Source organism: Anabrus simplex, chromosome 2 (assembly GCF_040414725.1).
Source record: "Anabrus simplex isolate iqAnaSimp1 chromosome 2, ASM4041472v1, whole genome shotgun sequence".
Lineage (NCBI taxonomy): Eukaryota > Metazoa > Arthropoda > Insecta > Orthoptera > Tettigoniidae > Anabrus > Anabrus simplex.
In genome coordinates, this window is record NC_090266.1 from 1,174,826,459 (window position 1) to 1,174,843,556 (window position 17,098).

Consider the following 17,098-nt stretch of genomic DNA (forward strand, 5'->3'; position numbering starts at 1 on the left):
GCTCTTTATCGCCTTTGGAGGGTTATTATCAGAAATAACACTGGAAAAATAGAGAAACACAAGAACGCACAAACATAAACCAATTACGAATATCTCTCATCACAAATGCCATGAAAGTGTGGAGTAATCTGTCATGAGCTAGTTTGAAGAAGGTACGTATATACTGTTCCAACAATTGCCAGTGAAAATGACACTGAAAATTCAACCCATTAAACTAAAACTATTATGAAATACAAACTTTGGAAAATAAGACAATTGGATTGAATTGAATTGAACTGGAGGTTGAAACTTTGAATTATGTTGTAAGCTGTATGGCTAAAGAACACAAAAGCACTCTTCCACACTTACGTCTCTAAACGGACATAGGAAGAACAGATCACAGTGCATGCTTTTTGGGGTCCTGGAATAGCTGGCATTTCAGTGGTCACAAACTGCATGAGATACAGAGAAATGTTTCTGTTCTTGTTATGGAATTACATTTCAAAAAGGGCCAGAAGTAATACAGAATCTGGTTTCTTTAATATGTGCACATGATCCCAATTTAGTGATCTAGTAGCCATGTTTATGAAACATTTTCTAACAAACTTGAGGAAAAAGGAAAGAATCGAAGGAAACATGTATCTATGCTACAAAGGATAAAATCAAGAGGATAAAGAAGATGAAGAAACTTATCAGCTAATGCACTGGCGTAGCCAAGGGGGGGCCCAGAGGGGCCGCCCCCCCCCCCGCTCCAAATGTTTCCTGAAACTAGAGCAAAGATCAGTCGTTGTTTTACGTACGGTACGAACAAGTTAAAAACTTACGCCGAAATGTTAAATTAACGAAGCGACAAAGAATCTACTAGCAAGGCTCAATAGGGCCATACATAATTCTCCATATTTGTACTGGTTGAATGAAAGGAAAACATTTAGGATTGTGATGTGCAGGGATATTTCCCTGTAGAGGTCTCAGTATTGGGAATGTAACCATGTGTTGACAAATGTCAAGACATAAGGAAAGGGACAATTTGCAAGGAATTACTCAGTAGGGGGCTGGAACGTGACCACCGAGATAACGGGGGCCGCGGCCAGAAACAGTTGCAAGCTTCAACATCGTGTCAGCTTTTGCGCATCGGTTCCCGGAAATAACAACATCCTAGGGGTCCTGGGGTTGTACCGTAGTTGAGAGATGTGCTGTGTTTAAGTTGCAGAGTTCGGAAGACTGTGACAGGATTGCGAGTTGCACTTAGTTCCTCATTTTGTACCATATAAGTAACTTTTTTGAAGAGAAGCCAAAACTATGTGCATCCTCGGTAAGTTATGAAAAAGTTTTTTTATTTTTACAATAGCAAGACAATCACGGATGCGTGCCTAAGTTTGATAGGTAGGCCTATATATTTTGTCAAATGCCCGGGGACTGATTGGAACCTGAAATGGCACCATCAAAACTATTTTGCAATTGACACGCAATTCAGTTCCAATGGTTCTATCTTCTCATCAGGACGGCCCAGGCTTGAATCGCAGTCGATGCATGAAACATTTTTAAAATGGGAAGTCACGTTCTATTGATACGGGTTCTACTTAAAATAATAGATCCCGTCCCTTACCTTTCCTTATACTTTTGAGCCATAACCGCATCACTTGTGGTGGTGTATTTTGAATATCCAACCATTCTTCGGGCTTACCTTGTACCTTAAATGGTGAGTGGATCTAGTGGCGTACCCACAAAATAATTTCAGTGGGTGGGGTGTAAGTTCAGGCCAGTAGCGTGGATACAACTTGTCCTTCTTGTCCTTGGAAGGGGTTGTGAAAAGATTTTTTTATTTTTTATTTATAATTTGCTTTACATCGCACCGTACGTCTTATGGCAACGATGCGAAAGGAAAGGGCTAAAAGTGGGAAGGAAGCGGCTGTGGCCTTAATTAAGGTGGAGCCCCAGCATTTGCCTAGTGTGAAAATGGGAAACTACGGGACACCATCTTTAGGGCTGGCGACAGTGGGGTTTGAATCCACTATCCCCCGGATGCAAGCACACAGCTGTGCGCCCCTAACCGCATGGCCAACTCGCCCGGTGGATATGAAAAAAAGGACGGTCCTACGGAGTGCGGTGACGAATCTTCAGTAGATATTGATGGTTTTGATTGTTACCATATACAATCCTAGCTTCTGTACTCTTAACATAAACAGGCTGCATTATTGAAACTGTTCGTAAAATTGGTAATATCGTTCTTCGTTTGTGAGGAAGTAGAAAATTCATTTAATTTGTCCTCTTATAAAAAGGAACCACTTTTTTACTACACCCCATGAAGATGACTACCTTCCAGGACATAGATATTTCTATTACGGGAGACTCAAGGTCAACTCTACTGCACCCCAAAACAAGGCTGTATCTTCCCCATCCCATGCCTTTCGTAACTCTGTCAATGCCGGGAATCAAATGTAGGATGCCTTGAGTCAAATTCTAAGATAAGGAGACCTAAAAGTAACCAGCCAGCTCCGCGGTTTAGGGGTAGCGTGCCTGCCTCTTACCGGAGGCCCCAGGTTCGATTCCCGCCCAGGTCACGGATTTTTACCTGGAACTGCGGGCTGACGATGGGACAGGGAAGGCCTAAGAATGGGAAGGAAGCGGCCGTGGCCTTAATTAAGGTACAGCCTCAGCATTTACCTAGTGTGGAAATGGGAAACCACGGAAAACCATCTTCAGGGCTGACGGCAGTGGGGTTCGAACCCACTATCTCCCGGATGCGAGCTCACAGCTGGGTGCTCCTAACCGCACGGCCATCTCGCCTGGTGTATTTTTCTTTACCAGTTAACAAAATATCTATACCCAAAAGCTTTACATTCTATATTTATGTGTTTATTTATTTGTTTATTTATTGATAAGCCCCTTCTGTACAGTGGCAAAGTTAGGGCTCCAGGCCCCCTCGTACACTTAACCACATACTAATCAGAATCTTAAATAAAATGCCGAGATACTTAAAATAGTTAAAACTACATACATTAATAGAACTGAAAATAAATTTAAAAAAGCTAATTTCTCTGACCTGAGCTGGCAGGGTATTCCATAATCTGGTGACAGTCACCACAAATGATCTATTCATTTTATTTGTGCGGTGCAGTGGAATAGAAGGAATGAATCTAGAACCTGTATTTAAGTTGTGAAATGATGATAAAAAGATGAATTTAGAAGAAATTTACAGTGGCTGACTTTCAGCTACCACTCTAAACACCATCGTTGAAGTGTGTAGCTGCCGATGGCCCTTCTTTCGTGTGATCAGACCAATCAACTGTTTCATTCATCATTACGCCGAGATTTTTAACCGTTTTACTGTAGGGAATAATGTTACCATTCAGTAGGATAGGCAGTATTGCGACATTGTTTGAGCAGCTGAGTAATTTTCGTGATCCAATTATGATTGCCTGAGATTTTGTGGAGTTTAGTATAAGAGTTTCGTTGTGCATATACACTGAGTCGTCGGAGGTCGTTGTTAATATCTTGTCTTGCAGTGTCCATATATTTGAAGATCGTCAGCATAGAGGTTATTTCCTGTCACAGATGGTATGTCACTGATATAAATACACAAAATTAGAGGGCCTGGAATACTGCCCTGTGGGGCAACACTAAGTTTCATTTTCCATTTAGAGGCCTTGTCATTTACTGTTACACGCTGTTGGCGGTTACTCAAATAAGAACTAAAAACCTTAAGTGCAGCCAGGTCGAAATTTAGCAGTTCCATTTTCTTTCTTATAGTTGTAATTACTATAGTGTCAAAGGCGCTACTGAAGTCAAGAAGGATAAGTATAGTGAGCAGTCGTTTGTCGATAGCGTTTCTAATGTCTTCAGTAACCTTCAAAAGTGCTGTCGCGGTACTGTGACCCTTCTTAAATCCAGACTGTAAAGGGTCCAAAAAAAGCATTTTTATTTAGGTATTCCGGAACTTGCTCGTATGTTAAACGTTCAAAGGCTTTAGAAAGCGTAGGGAATATGGACATAGGACGATAGTCAGAGGGTGATTGCGGGTCTAAACTCTTAGGTACCGGTATAATATTGGCTGTTTTCCAGACAGGAGGGAAATTTCCGTTTAGTAAACAGTAGTTCAGTATGTGCGTCAGTATAGGGAGAACAGCACCCATAATGTTATGTATAAAAGTAACAGGAATATCATCTACACCTGCAATCTTTGATTTAATCGAGTTCAAAGCCTTTTTAACCTGATTTCCTGTGACTCTGAAATGTGAATGGTGGATTGTTGGAGGGGAGGGCGGTGTGTCGGTGCAGTTAATTGGGGTAGGTTGAATATTTATTCTACTAAAGTTATCGTTCAATTCGTCAAGTCGAATGTCAGGAGTTGTCTGTCTCTGTTAATGTTTTCCTATTTACAGAACTCTAAGTTGGTCCCATGCGCAATTAGAATTTAAGTTGTTAGCTAAATTTCGGAAATATATACTTTTTAAAAATTCTGAATAACTGCTTTGTGCGATTTCTTAAGATGCGGTAAGATTCGAAGTCTCTCATCTAGGGTTTGTTTATAATGTGGAAATAACGAGTCACGGTGGGCCATCATTCTCTTGGCTTCGTCATCTAGCCATGGACAAGAAGGGCGAGAAATTTGTATTCGACGTACGTTTGTGTGTGTGTGTGTATTTCTTTGCCGCATAAAATGCCACTTCTTTATTGCCTATCACATGACCATTATTATAATAACATTACCGTATTTATTCTAAACCAGATTATTGCATCTTTACTCAAACTGTTTATTCTTGCATTCATTTCACTTGTAATCGGAATATATGGAATGCTGCAGTTATGTTGGGATAAGAGTAACAGAGGTAGCCGGGGGGGGATTTGTCGTCCAAGGAGTCCAGACACCCCAGGAGTTTTAACGAATGTACTTTTATTAAGCATTTTATAATATAATGTATATTACAAAAATATTAGCTTTCGAAGTCCAACTCATTGGCTGAATGATCAGTGTTGCGGTGTTCGGTTCAGAAGGCGCCGGGTTCGATTCCAGGCCGCGACGGGGATTATAACCGTGTCTGATGAATTCTTCTCGCTCTGGGACTGGATGTTTGTCCCAACACTTTCCTCTTCATATTCAGATAACATACGACACTACCAACCACCAAAGACAGACACAACAGTGATTACATCCCTCCATATAGGGTTTGCACCCACGACCCCACAGATGTGGGAGAAATGGGGGAAGAGAAGGAGAAGAAGAAGAAGAAGATTACTATTAGCTTACGGAATACGCACGAATCCGCCACTCTTATTTGGATCCAAGGACACTCATTTCCTTTTTAGGTATTCTACACCACCTAAATTTTGAAAGTTTGGACACCTATCAAAATAGTGCTGACGTCACTCGGGCTGCGCCTGGACCCCTCGCACGTGCCACATGTCCCTGCGCCAACCATCTTCACCACAGGCGCTGCACCGTGGACACATCCCTATGGGTATCGGCTGCGATTTGACGAAGCGACCAACCTGCCCTTCTCAGCCAGATCACCATACCCCTCGTAAAGTCGTCTGTCTGCTGGAAATGCCTCCGTTGACGGCGGCCTGGCATACTTAGCTATACACGTGTCCTGTGGCACACGACAACACGTTCTACAATGACTGTCGGCTGAGAAATCACGGTACGAAGTGGGCCATTCGCCAACGCCGTGTCCCATTTATCGTTCGCTACGTGCGCAGCACAGCGGCACATTTCACATCATGAGCATACCTCAGTGACGTCAGTCTACCCTGCAATTGGCATAAAGTTCTGACCACTCCTTCTTGGTGTTGCATTTGCTCTGTCAGTCAGTGTAATACCACAGTTGTTGATGTCTTTCATGTCAGACATCTTGAAAAATGTAACATCAGTAAAGTAAGCACTCACATAGAAGACAGCCTGAAACCAGCTATTCCATCGGGGGTATGACAAGTGCAGGAAAAGCTTCCTTTGAAGCACCATACTTTGATGTTAAGAATTGTAAATAATTATGTTTTCGCTTTCTTGTGTTCAAAAATGCAGACTTTACCATCGCAACCACATGATTTAAATCTGTCATTACTGTGACCTAACTATTGCCAACCAAGGTGATCTTATGTGCCCAGCACTATACATGCATTAAATTATCCCCTATGTTTCATAACACTGAGTCATGTACGGGGCACTGTTACTAACAAACACTTTAACTGCATCATATGGTACACTGTAACTGTGCAGAGCTTCCAAAACAGCATGAGAGCAGTTTGTAGCATTTCCTGCATCAAGATAGTTCACAGAAACAACGTGCAGTTCTCTTTTCGATCCGGCCGGGACTTCGAATATGATGATAAAAACACAACGGCCCATTCTATCTGTAGTTTCATCATAGAGTATGTTGATGTTCTTCCCCACTAGAGCCTCTGCTGTTCTTTTCTGGTGGTCATATGCAACTTCTAGATAGGAAGAAAGACCTCAAATTATAACAAAATCATTTAAAATTACTGGATCAATTTGGTACAGGTAAGATAGTTCGATATGGATTTTGCACTCAAATTCGGTATCCTTCAGTTCTGCACGTGGTTTTGATGTTGTAATACCTAAACCGTACCCGATCAATGAAATCGAAACTTACCCGGTAAATATACTTCACGTAGAGTTCTCACACATGGCAGCTCTTCATTTGAAAACTCAGTAATCCAGGCTCTTAGCTCTTTGCTTTCCAGCTTTTCCAGATGTATATTTGCTTTGGCAACTGTGTGTTTTGAGAAGTTATCTCTGGAAATTTCTTGTGATTTACAACTATCTGTGTAAGCACAGAAGATTGCTTTCTTTGAAACGTACTAGCAACAGGGGTTGAACTTTCGTTATCGCGTCACTTACCACGTGTTTTTCAGATTTAACATGTTTCACAATGCTACCTTTTTTCCCACCCTACTCGGCAATTACAATACTTGCAAAACACTATCGCTGAATCTGTGGCATATAAACCATCCTTTGCATATTGCTGAGCCCTTTCGTGTGCAGTTTTTGTTGTGCGCCCCATAATCTAAATGATCGCTCGACTTTCTACTCTTCACTACTTTCAATTTTGAACAACAGGGAAACAACGCCGCATCTATCTCGTTATTTACATGACACTCGATTTACATTTGGATAATCGGTACAGATCTTATTCCCCTTGCTATTCCCATTGTAAATATCGATTAAAGTCAGCAAGCAGCAATCGATCGGCTACTTTTCTTCATCGATTGGAACGGTCGAAACATTTATGCATCATATTTTGAGTATTTCCGACGATTTTGCCAAAATATGTTGTTATCGCCAGTAAAATAGCACATTTTTGCAGAATTCACACCAAAATCGCATATTCATACTAATTTTGCATTTTGGGTCACAATTCGCATTTTGTCGCACTTCTATTTATGCGTAGAAATTATTTTATTCCACATTAGAATTACCATAGGCTTGAATTCAGTACAAGATTAAAAAATTAGTATTTACCGCAAATGCAATTTTTCAGGTCCATAGAAATCGGTAATGGAGACTACCCCTCTGTAGATGGTGATGGATCAAATGTTATTGAACTACAAGCCAGAATTTTAGCACATGATGATATTGTGATTGAAATTTAGAGCAAAACGTTCACTTCTGCTAGAGATGACATTTTCCCGAAAGTTGCCATTCTTAATTAATTTGAAAGTCATTGGGCTTATACCCAGTAGTTCAAAACTATACATTAGTGTCAACAGATTAATACTGAAGATTAAAGCTAGCTACTTGATTTTCCTGCATAATTTTTGAATTCCTTCAAATTAATGGTTTGCCTCCACATATTCCTATTCTAAAAATTGGAGTCATAGTTATTTTCCTTAGAAATCAGAACATTTCCCAAAGGCTCCAAAATGGAATCAGATTAGGGCCTTATTCTAAGAAGTATGTACGAACATTGTTTGTATTTGGAAATAATAAGTGGAGATAAAGCTCAACAGAGAGCTCTAATCCCTCGAATTGACTTCACAACATCTGATAAAACACTTCTATTTTCTTTCAAGAGGCACCAATTTCCAATTCGCTTGGCATTTCGTATCACGATCAATAAACCTCGAGGAACGTGAAGGTCTCTATTTACCTCAGCCAGTTTTCAGCCATGGCCAATTAAATGTTGCAATGACAAGAGAGCAATATTTTATTAAGTTTCAATAGTGCCAAAAGTATTTGTACAAGGAATGCACCGAGCAAGTGGCTGCGTGGTTTGGGTCACGTAGCTATCAGCTTGCATTCTGGAGTTAGTGGGTTTGAACCCACTGTCGGCAGCTCTGAAGATGGTTTTCGTGATTTTCCATTTTCACATGAGGCAAATGCTGTACTTTAATTAAGGCCATGGTCGCTTCCTTCCTACTTATAGCAATTTCCTGTACCATCATTGCTGTAAGACCTATCTGTGGTAGTGCGACTTGAAGAAAATTGTAAAAAAACAAAAAAAATAAAAAAAATACAAGGACTGTCATAGCCTATTAGGAAATCATTCAATAAATATTTACCCCCTTCACTGTCACGTCTTGATGGGTTTCAGCTGGTATATTTTAAAAATCCTGTTTCATTGATGCCTTGGAGTCTATCTTATTAGCAGTAATAACATCATGTTAAAATTTTTGGCTCTGCTGGATCATTGTTTGCATTAATTTTAATATGTTGAAAATTTCACTGCCTTCAAAGAAAAGGCATAACACTTGATATTTTGGTAGAAAGCTCAGTTAAATTCTACAGTGAATACGGTTATCATATTTTTTCCAATATTTATTGATTGGCTAGTGTTCTATGAGCATTGCTGAAGGAGAATCAACAACAAATAACAATAGGCTTTTTAATGAAATATTGTAACCCATTCATACAATTTTGTGCCAATTATGAAAACCATATTTCAGCTTTGTAGTCACTCTTGTACCTCTGATGCTGATTGACCAATATATGAGCATTACCTGAAGGATTTGTGAGCCATAAGCCACTCATCAACATGCCTCTAAGTACCATGGAATCGGGCAGAAGCAGAGCATTGGTGAATGATGACTGCAGCTACCACTATGTAGTGGAGGTTTTGAATATGTCTCCTATAAGTTTGGGCTGGGAAGAAGTAGGAGAAAGGAGACAAGCTGCTCGATTAAGTGGTATGTTCCGAGCTGTCAGTGGAGAGATGGCATGGGAGGGCATCAGTAGACTAATAAGTTTGAGTGGTGTCTTTAAAAGTAGGAAAGATCACAATATGAAGATAAAGTTGGAATTCAAGAGGACAAATTGGGGCAAATATTTGTTTATAGGAAGGGGAGTTAGGGATTGGAATAACTTACCAAGGGAAATGTTCAATAATTCTCCAATTTCTTTGCAATCATTTAAGAAAAGGCTAGGAAAACAACAGATAGGGAATCTGCCACGTGGGCGACTGCCCTAAATGCAGATCAGTAGTGATCGATTGATCCAATGGTTTTTTGTATTGCCTGACTTGCATAGACCGATTTTTTAACTAGACAGAAGAAATTCCACTTCAAAATATAATGGCAGAACTGTGGCAAAAGCTTGTTATGAAAATTGGATCACAGGATTTGGAGTGCCAGTGCATATGATAACAGATCAAGGAAGTCAATTTCAGTCTAATTTCTTTTGATCACTGACAAAAATTTGTGGATGTAAACTTTTCACAAACTACCAGTCATCACCCTCAGAGTAACTGAAAGATTGAACGATTCCGTCACATTTTAAAGGGAGCAATCCAAGGCCATACCACAGTAAGATAGACTGAAATTTTACCAACTGCTTTGCACTGTTAGAGAAGACTCAGTCCTCTGTAGCTGAAATGGTATACAGAAAAACCGTAAGGTTGCCTGGAGTACTCCTTTAAGAGAAGAAATAATGAAAATGTTACGATGTCTTTGGAGACTTTTCTTGTTAGGAATTACAGTAGATAATCATTGATAGCAGTTTTCAAGTGTAAAATATTGAAGTATAAAATAAATTATAAGTGCTATGGTATACTAGTTCCTACAGACTGCCAGGTAGAAACCAATTAGGTTGTGTATAAAATAGGAGAAAGTATGCTTAATTAAAAAAAAAAAAAAAACTTCAGGATATTAGTCATTGTAAATACAGTATGTTGATGTTTGACCTAATCTGCAGTAGTCTGTGGATATTAAACAACATTTAATGAATAGAATGAATGGACTTATGCCGTGTCAAGTAAATAAGGTGAAATTCTTTACATGGCTTAAGCCCAAAAGCCTATATCATGTCTAAGTAGAGGCCGTGAAAGCATCAATGGCAACATTAAAAACCTCTGTGGAGAGGATACTTTTAAGAAGGCTTCAAAATTCAGCAAACTAAGGAAGAAGAAATCTATTCTTCCTCCTTCATGCTTTCTGCTGAGATGCCGGGACCATAACATCATAACACTGTGCAAAGCTGAAGCACACGTTAAATACTCTGAAGGCCAGGAGAATATATCAATGCACTAGCAAGGCTTTTGTGATCGAGAGAGTGCATTACACTCTTATGGAACTGGACTCAGTCTCCCGAGAGTGGTTTCGCTTACATCTGCTGTTAAGCAACACTATCTTGCAGGAATTGTGGTTGTCTTTCGATCGCATTACTGCTATATAGGCTGAACGCAAATTCAACCAGGTGTCACTCAGACAGAAATCTAAGTTCCTCCGACTAGCTCAGAAACAGGCTGTCTCTCGCACGAACCCGGATGCTAGTAAAACTGTCTTCAATCTTTCCAAGAAATCCTTAAATGAGAATCAAACGGCAGTTCTAGCTAGGGGTCTTAATTTCACTGTCGCTCCCTCTAAAATTCCCACTGAGGAGTTAATTACTTCCGTTGAGGCATCTGTCCACTCAGCCTACGCAATTGCAATTTAGGAGCAATCTGACTAGAAATCCAAGAAAAATGGCCGAGAGAATTCATAACGCCAATCACATACCTCGTAAACTGCAAGTCTCATTTGGGCTGAGCAGCAATCTCGATAGGCCATGCCTTTTGGGGGTTGTTCCACATTTTTTTCCTTCTTTCTTTGTGGACCAAGGTAATGTGATAATCACGGTGGTATCTGGTCTTCCTGATAATGGTACCAGTAGAAGAATTGACATCATAGCCTACAAGGAATCAGAGGGTGTGGGATATATAACAGGCCCTACAGACCGTTTTGAAATCTCCACAGACCAGCCAGAAGATGCTGATAGGGAAAAGAAACTTGCCTATGAAAACCCCCCAAAACCCCATGGCGCAACAGCCCCGAAGAGCCATGGCCTACCAAGCAACCGCTGTTCAGCCCAAAGGCCTGTAGATTACGAGGAGTCTTGTGGTCAGCACGACTGATCCTCTCAGCCGTTTTTCTTGGCTTTCTAGACCGTGGCCGCCATCTCACCATCAGATAGCTCCTCAATATTAATCACGTAGGCTGATCGGACCTCAAATTAGCCCTCACATGCATGTGAAAATCAATGACCTGGCCAAGAATCGAACCTAGGGCCTCCGGGTAAGAGGCAGGCACACTACCCCTACACCACAGGGCCGGCCAACTTGTCTATGAACCGACCATAATTTATTAGAAAGGTAAATTTGGATTGAAGGACATTAAAGTGACAGGATTAATGATAGGAGCTCTGACTATTCATTCATTGTGAATTTTTGGAAGTAGATTAATTTGGATGTTCCGGAACTACAAACTGTCCTTGTTAGCTTTATGAGGTTCCATTTCATTACTGAGAAATCACTGCTGTGTGTTGTAACTAATAGTTGAAAGACATTGTTAGAATAATGTAATCAACAAAATTATTGTAAACCAAAACTATAATTTTATTAGAGAGCTATGTCCACTGGCTGTTTCTTGATGGATGTAGTGTCTTTGCACCTGTCTCTTGGCACAGGCTAGAACAAAATAAAACTTCCACTGAAGTCTGTCTTGTTTACAGCTGAGACAGTCTGCAAGCTGCATAGTACTGACATATGGAGCACGATTAGTGCATCTAGATGTTACGAAGTGCTGTGAAGCTGCAACAGCACTTTGTGGCTCAATGACGAAAGCAATGACTAACTCCTCATCATGCCTTGTACATCTCATTATGGCACAGTCGTAGGTTTTAGCGGTTTCTCTGAAACCACGTAACCTTCGGTGGTGCTATTCGAGGATCCAGCCAGCCTCACAGCTCAAGACTTATCAGACAGACATGCCTTTCAAATCAATTGTCTTTAGCAAGAAGTGAAAGTTATCAAAATTCTACTGCAAGTACCACAGAAATAATACCATCATATAGTCATATTCTTTATTAATATTTGTAAAATTATACAGTTTAACAGAAACTTACACGTAATATATACTATTAAAATATAATACCATAGAGTTACCCAACGTAATGCAAAGAACTTGCCAGCACAGCATTCAAGTTGTTGGATAAGTGTATGATACTAGAACGTCTAAATACATCCCATATTCTGATGCAGCACAATGAACTTGTTGTATTGAAAACAATAAGCCAGACAGCAAAACACTGAGAACATTTAAGGCACACAACTACACAGCATTCCACAAATTATGATACAAGTTATAAAATTTTCATTATTTAAAGAAAGTTTTGTTTTGTTTATATGATTCATGAACCACTCAAAAATTTTAAATAGCTGGATTTCTCCACTCTATACAATTATATACATTCAGTTCAATGTGATTTATGATTATTACTGGTACATAATCTCTTAAGGTAACAACTTGACATTTAAAAAAGAAAATGACGCAGAAAAAAGAACGAGGAAGTTTTATAACAAACTTCCCATCTAAATCTAACTGAATACCGACTGCCTCAGTATTTCCTGATGTTTCTACCTGGAACAGAGTTTAAGATACAGGAAAGATTACTTTCAACATTTATAAGAGGCCTCCTGAAAGTCTTTTTAAGTTTCCTTTTTCCACACGAGCAATACCTCTTATCCCACAATGCTCTTCCGATCTGTTATCCTCCTACAGACTGGTCACGCGTCCCAGCCACACATGGATATGCAGTCAATCGGAACAATGTTGGTTGTGTTCATTTTCCTGTGCTAATGTGTAAACAAAAATTAACCTTAAATGCATTATACTGTAGGAGTGCGTAAATACTTCATGTAAATATACATTCCTATAGTATATCCATGTGTGGCTGGGACGCATGACCAGTCTTAAAGGAAGTAATGGATGCGAAGAGCATTGTGGGATATGAGTTATTGCTTGCGCACCACTGATATTATTCAGAAAATAAAATTATTTTTTTACATATGAAACTCCCGAAACAACTCTACCATCTTACAGATTTAAATATTATAGATCAAAGGCAGAAACAAAATTTTGACCATATTTTCCTCGTATCCAGTGCCTACTTTCCAGAAGGTAGAACACATTTGTGTTGATCAGTACTTTTAATATTGAATTTCACACTTTTATACTATCACATAAGGAATATCCCTTTCAATATATCATTTAATACATACAGAAATGGAAATTTCAGAGTTAGCATGCAAAATTACAAATCAAAATTTGATCCCATAATGTAGTCAGATTTTGAAATTTGAGTGTGATGATGGTCCCAGAAACCAGGGCATCTTTTTGAACTGCACCATTGATGTAGCCAGTGTCCTGGGCTACATAATAAAATCTCAAGTTTAAACAACTGAAACACTGCAACAAGATCCGAGCTATGAAACAGATTTCCAACATTATTTGAAAGAACTTTTAAAAGGTTTACCATGGTCAAAAGGAACAAGAGGGGGTGAGGTGGTGCAGCAAGAATCTTTTCTCCTATGACACCATTACTAGATTGCTGCAGAACTTTACTACACAACTGAGATTGTCACCTCCTTAACAAATTCTGCTTTCTGGTGAAAATATTGAAAAATAATTTGGTCCTCATGTTCATTAAGATTGTACGTTATGTCACAAATATACAAATTCTTTCTTTAAATATACTATATGAATTGATGTGGCACTAACTTTTCTTAATAGGATTTGCAGGAAGCAATGCTGTAACTGAGAGGCCAAGAGAATCTTTTCTTTCAATTCTTACAACTTTATACTTGCTATTTCAGGCTATGTATTTGATCAAAATGTAATTCAGAAAATAAAAGTATTTTTGTGTGTTAAACTCCTGAAAGAACTCTACCTATATTACACCGATTTAAATATTACCAATCATCAAATGCAGAAACAAAATTTTGAAAATACTTTCCCTAATATTTCTGGAGGTAATATTGAAAAATAATTTGGTCCTCTCATGTTCATGCAGATTGTAAATTATGTCACTAAGACACATACAATGTTTTTAAAAAGCAATGTAAGTGTCTACACAGATACTTAAAGGAGACTTAAGTTCCAGTATTTTCCCTCTCATTTGTAGACACAGGTACAGCAAAAAACTGGAATTGTAAACTTTCAAATATTATACTAACAGGCTAAATTTAGAAGTCTGTATATAACCCTTTCTTTTTTTATCATTTGACTACAGCAACAGTAAATTCTATACATTCAAACAATAGATTAAATCATAAGTTCTTAGACTGAGAGCTGGTAGAAAAAAAAGAAAAAGAAAAAAAATAGTGTATTGCTGACAATGTAACCAGGTGAAGAATCTTTCTCTTGCCGCCAGCAGTTACATCACAATATCTGAAATTTAAACAACTGCTATGAAATAAATAGATTTCCAACACATGGACCTGGCCCTACACTGAGCCTGCCAGATCAATCCTCAATAGAATCTTCAAACTACTGATTACAGACTGCATTGTACCGATTACAGACTGCAGTGATTGCTGGTGGCAAGAGGAAGAGATTCTGAGAGGGATCCAACATCAACATGTCCCTCTCTGACAGTTTCAGAACAATAATTGTGCTGAAGTTTTGAGTAGCAAGATAAGTTTCAGCTGGAGACCTACAAGAGGATTTCTGCTAAGTCTCAGATTGAGGAGGAAGGTCTTCCAGATGAACTAAGGGATCTACACCCGATATGATGAAGGATCGTAGCTCTTCCCTTACTTCTCAGCATTACACATTCCAATTTCTCTTTATTAATGAACTCCTATTCTGAGTAACTAACACTCCCAGATAATCTTAAGACTCTAGCAGGCCTCCCCACTCTTTCATAACGACTGTCATGTATTCCGCATTCCTGCTAGTCTTTAGTGCGCATCACTCTTTCCATTACATTATATGTACCTAGGTTAAATAGTACTGAACTGAAGCACATAATTTGTTTGTGCCATCTCTAATGTTGATTTAGTGTATTAATTTATGAAGATAGAATTCACCAGTTATATATTCTCAACTACATTTTTGATAAGGTGTTTGCTTCCAATCAAGCCTTGGCCTTAGGGATGATAATCTGACTGGAAAAATAGATGCATAGGTAGGCAAGAATGACATAATACATACATAACAAACACTGCAGCTAGAAGGGGGGAGCTATAGGAAGGACAATACAGCAAAACACATTTTGTGATGACAGCATGTTAATGCACAGTGCTATTAGTTGAATTTCTCCCTCAAGTTCTCTCCACCATGGTCCTCTATATCCACACAGAAAATTTTAACTAAATCTATATTGTCTTTCTATAACAATATTTTTCAAAAATTCTTCTCAACTCTTCTTTCTTCTTAGAGAACCAAGTACAAAATAAAAACTTGGATCATATTCAAATATAAAATATTTGTCTCATTCGTAGACACAGGTGAAGCAAAACACTGGAATTTTAAACTTTCAGTCCTTAGTCAAAGAATGTACACTGAAGTCTTGTAATGTCCCTGCCATCATCTTATTCACTTAAGAAATTACCTTGGTACCATGCCTTTGTTTCTTACGTAGAAAAGTTCTGTACACTCAACTTGTTCTGAAATGTCCATGCCAGTAGGACCCGAGCAGCTGGTTAAAAAGTCACCAATTTCTATGAAAGTTCAAGAATTTCACGATGTAGATTTAATTTGAGAATTTTTCAGGTACGAGGACTTCAGAAACATCGTGAAGCTATGCCTGATAAGTATCGACAGTTCTACTAGCATGTAAACATCAGTATCAGTCAAGTTTTTATACTAAACCACACATACATATACACAATCGTACAGAAAAAAGACTAAGTCCACTGCAGAGTACTGTACATATACCAGAGTGCAGCAATGTTCAGTTCTAGCACTGTTGGTCCCAGACAGTGGGGTTAAATGTATCACTTTGTTTTCTTGTCTTCACTGGCTCTGTAATGGATAGAAAGCTTAAAACTTGTCTATGAAACCAAATCTAAACAAGCCTGACAGATACAACTGGCAAGTAGATTATCAAAAAATTGTATAGTATATGACATGTAGCAGTATGTACCAGTATGAAGTTCGTTACTAGGTACTTTACAGTCTTTCAGTAACGATCGTCTTCACTTCAACGTGAAACCATTCTCGTCGCACTGCGTAAGACAGAAGGATGCCCAACGCAACCAATATCATGGCCAGCGAGTTCAAAATTATGGCTTCTTCAGGCAAACCTGAGTATTTCACAGAGCTGAAAAACAAGATCAAACAGTATTAAAATTATTTGTGATTAATAACAGTAAACCATAAAATACCAGTACACACAAACAATTGGTACTATATTAATAACAATTTCAGTGTGGCTATTGCTAGTCACAATTTACAAGACATACTTCAATTCAATATTTAACCCGCGGTTACTCGCATGGTGAGCGTAGTATATTGCTTCTTGTTGGAATGTTACAAAACCTCCACCTTTGTAAGTCCCTGTACCTTTGTAACAGATTATTATGAAGGGGATGTGTCAGTCATTTTCATTATCTTTGAAAATATACGCCCGCAATTCATTATTAGGCACGGCAGTGTATGTTTGGTGAGCGGTGCGCTCGGTAGCGAGGAACTGTGCTACTTATATTTCGCTCATTGTAATAAGTCAGGTTTTGTTTTATGCTTGTATTTAATGCGAAATGTTTATACTGTAGGTGTTGTTAGACAATATTTACAAGTTATTGTGGCATCCAGTGATCAGATACTTTCGTGGTTATGTGAAACGAAGGAGGGAAGGTCTTGAACATCGAGACATGGTATGAAATAGATGAGGTTTACGGAAGTGATC

General features: G+C 38.9%; 1 protein-coding gene across 2 annotated transcripts in view; it reads right to left on the minus strand.

The window, feature by feature from the left end:
• Positions 1–12,257: 12,257 nt before the first annotated feature.
• Positions 12,258–17,098, minus strand: part of LOC136864771 (lysosomal membrane ascorbate-dependent ferrireductase CYB561A3) — a 317,068-nt gene continuing 312,227 nt past the window's right edge. For both annotated transcript variants that reach the window (XM_067142141.2, XM_067142142.2), the window contains exon 5: positions 12,258–16,513. In XM_067142141.2, coding sequence (XP_066998242.1) covers positions 16,363–16,513 — 151 coding nt within the window. In that variant the 3' untranslated portion in view covers positions 12,258–16,362. The remainder of the gene's footprint in view (positions 16,514–17,098) is intronic.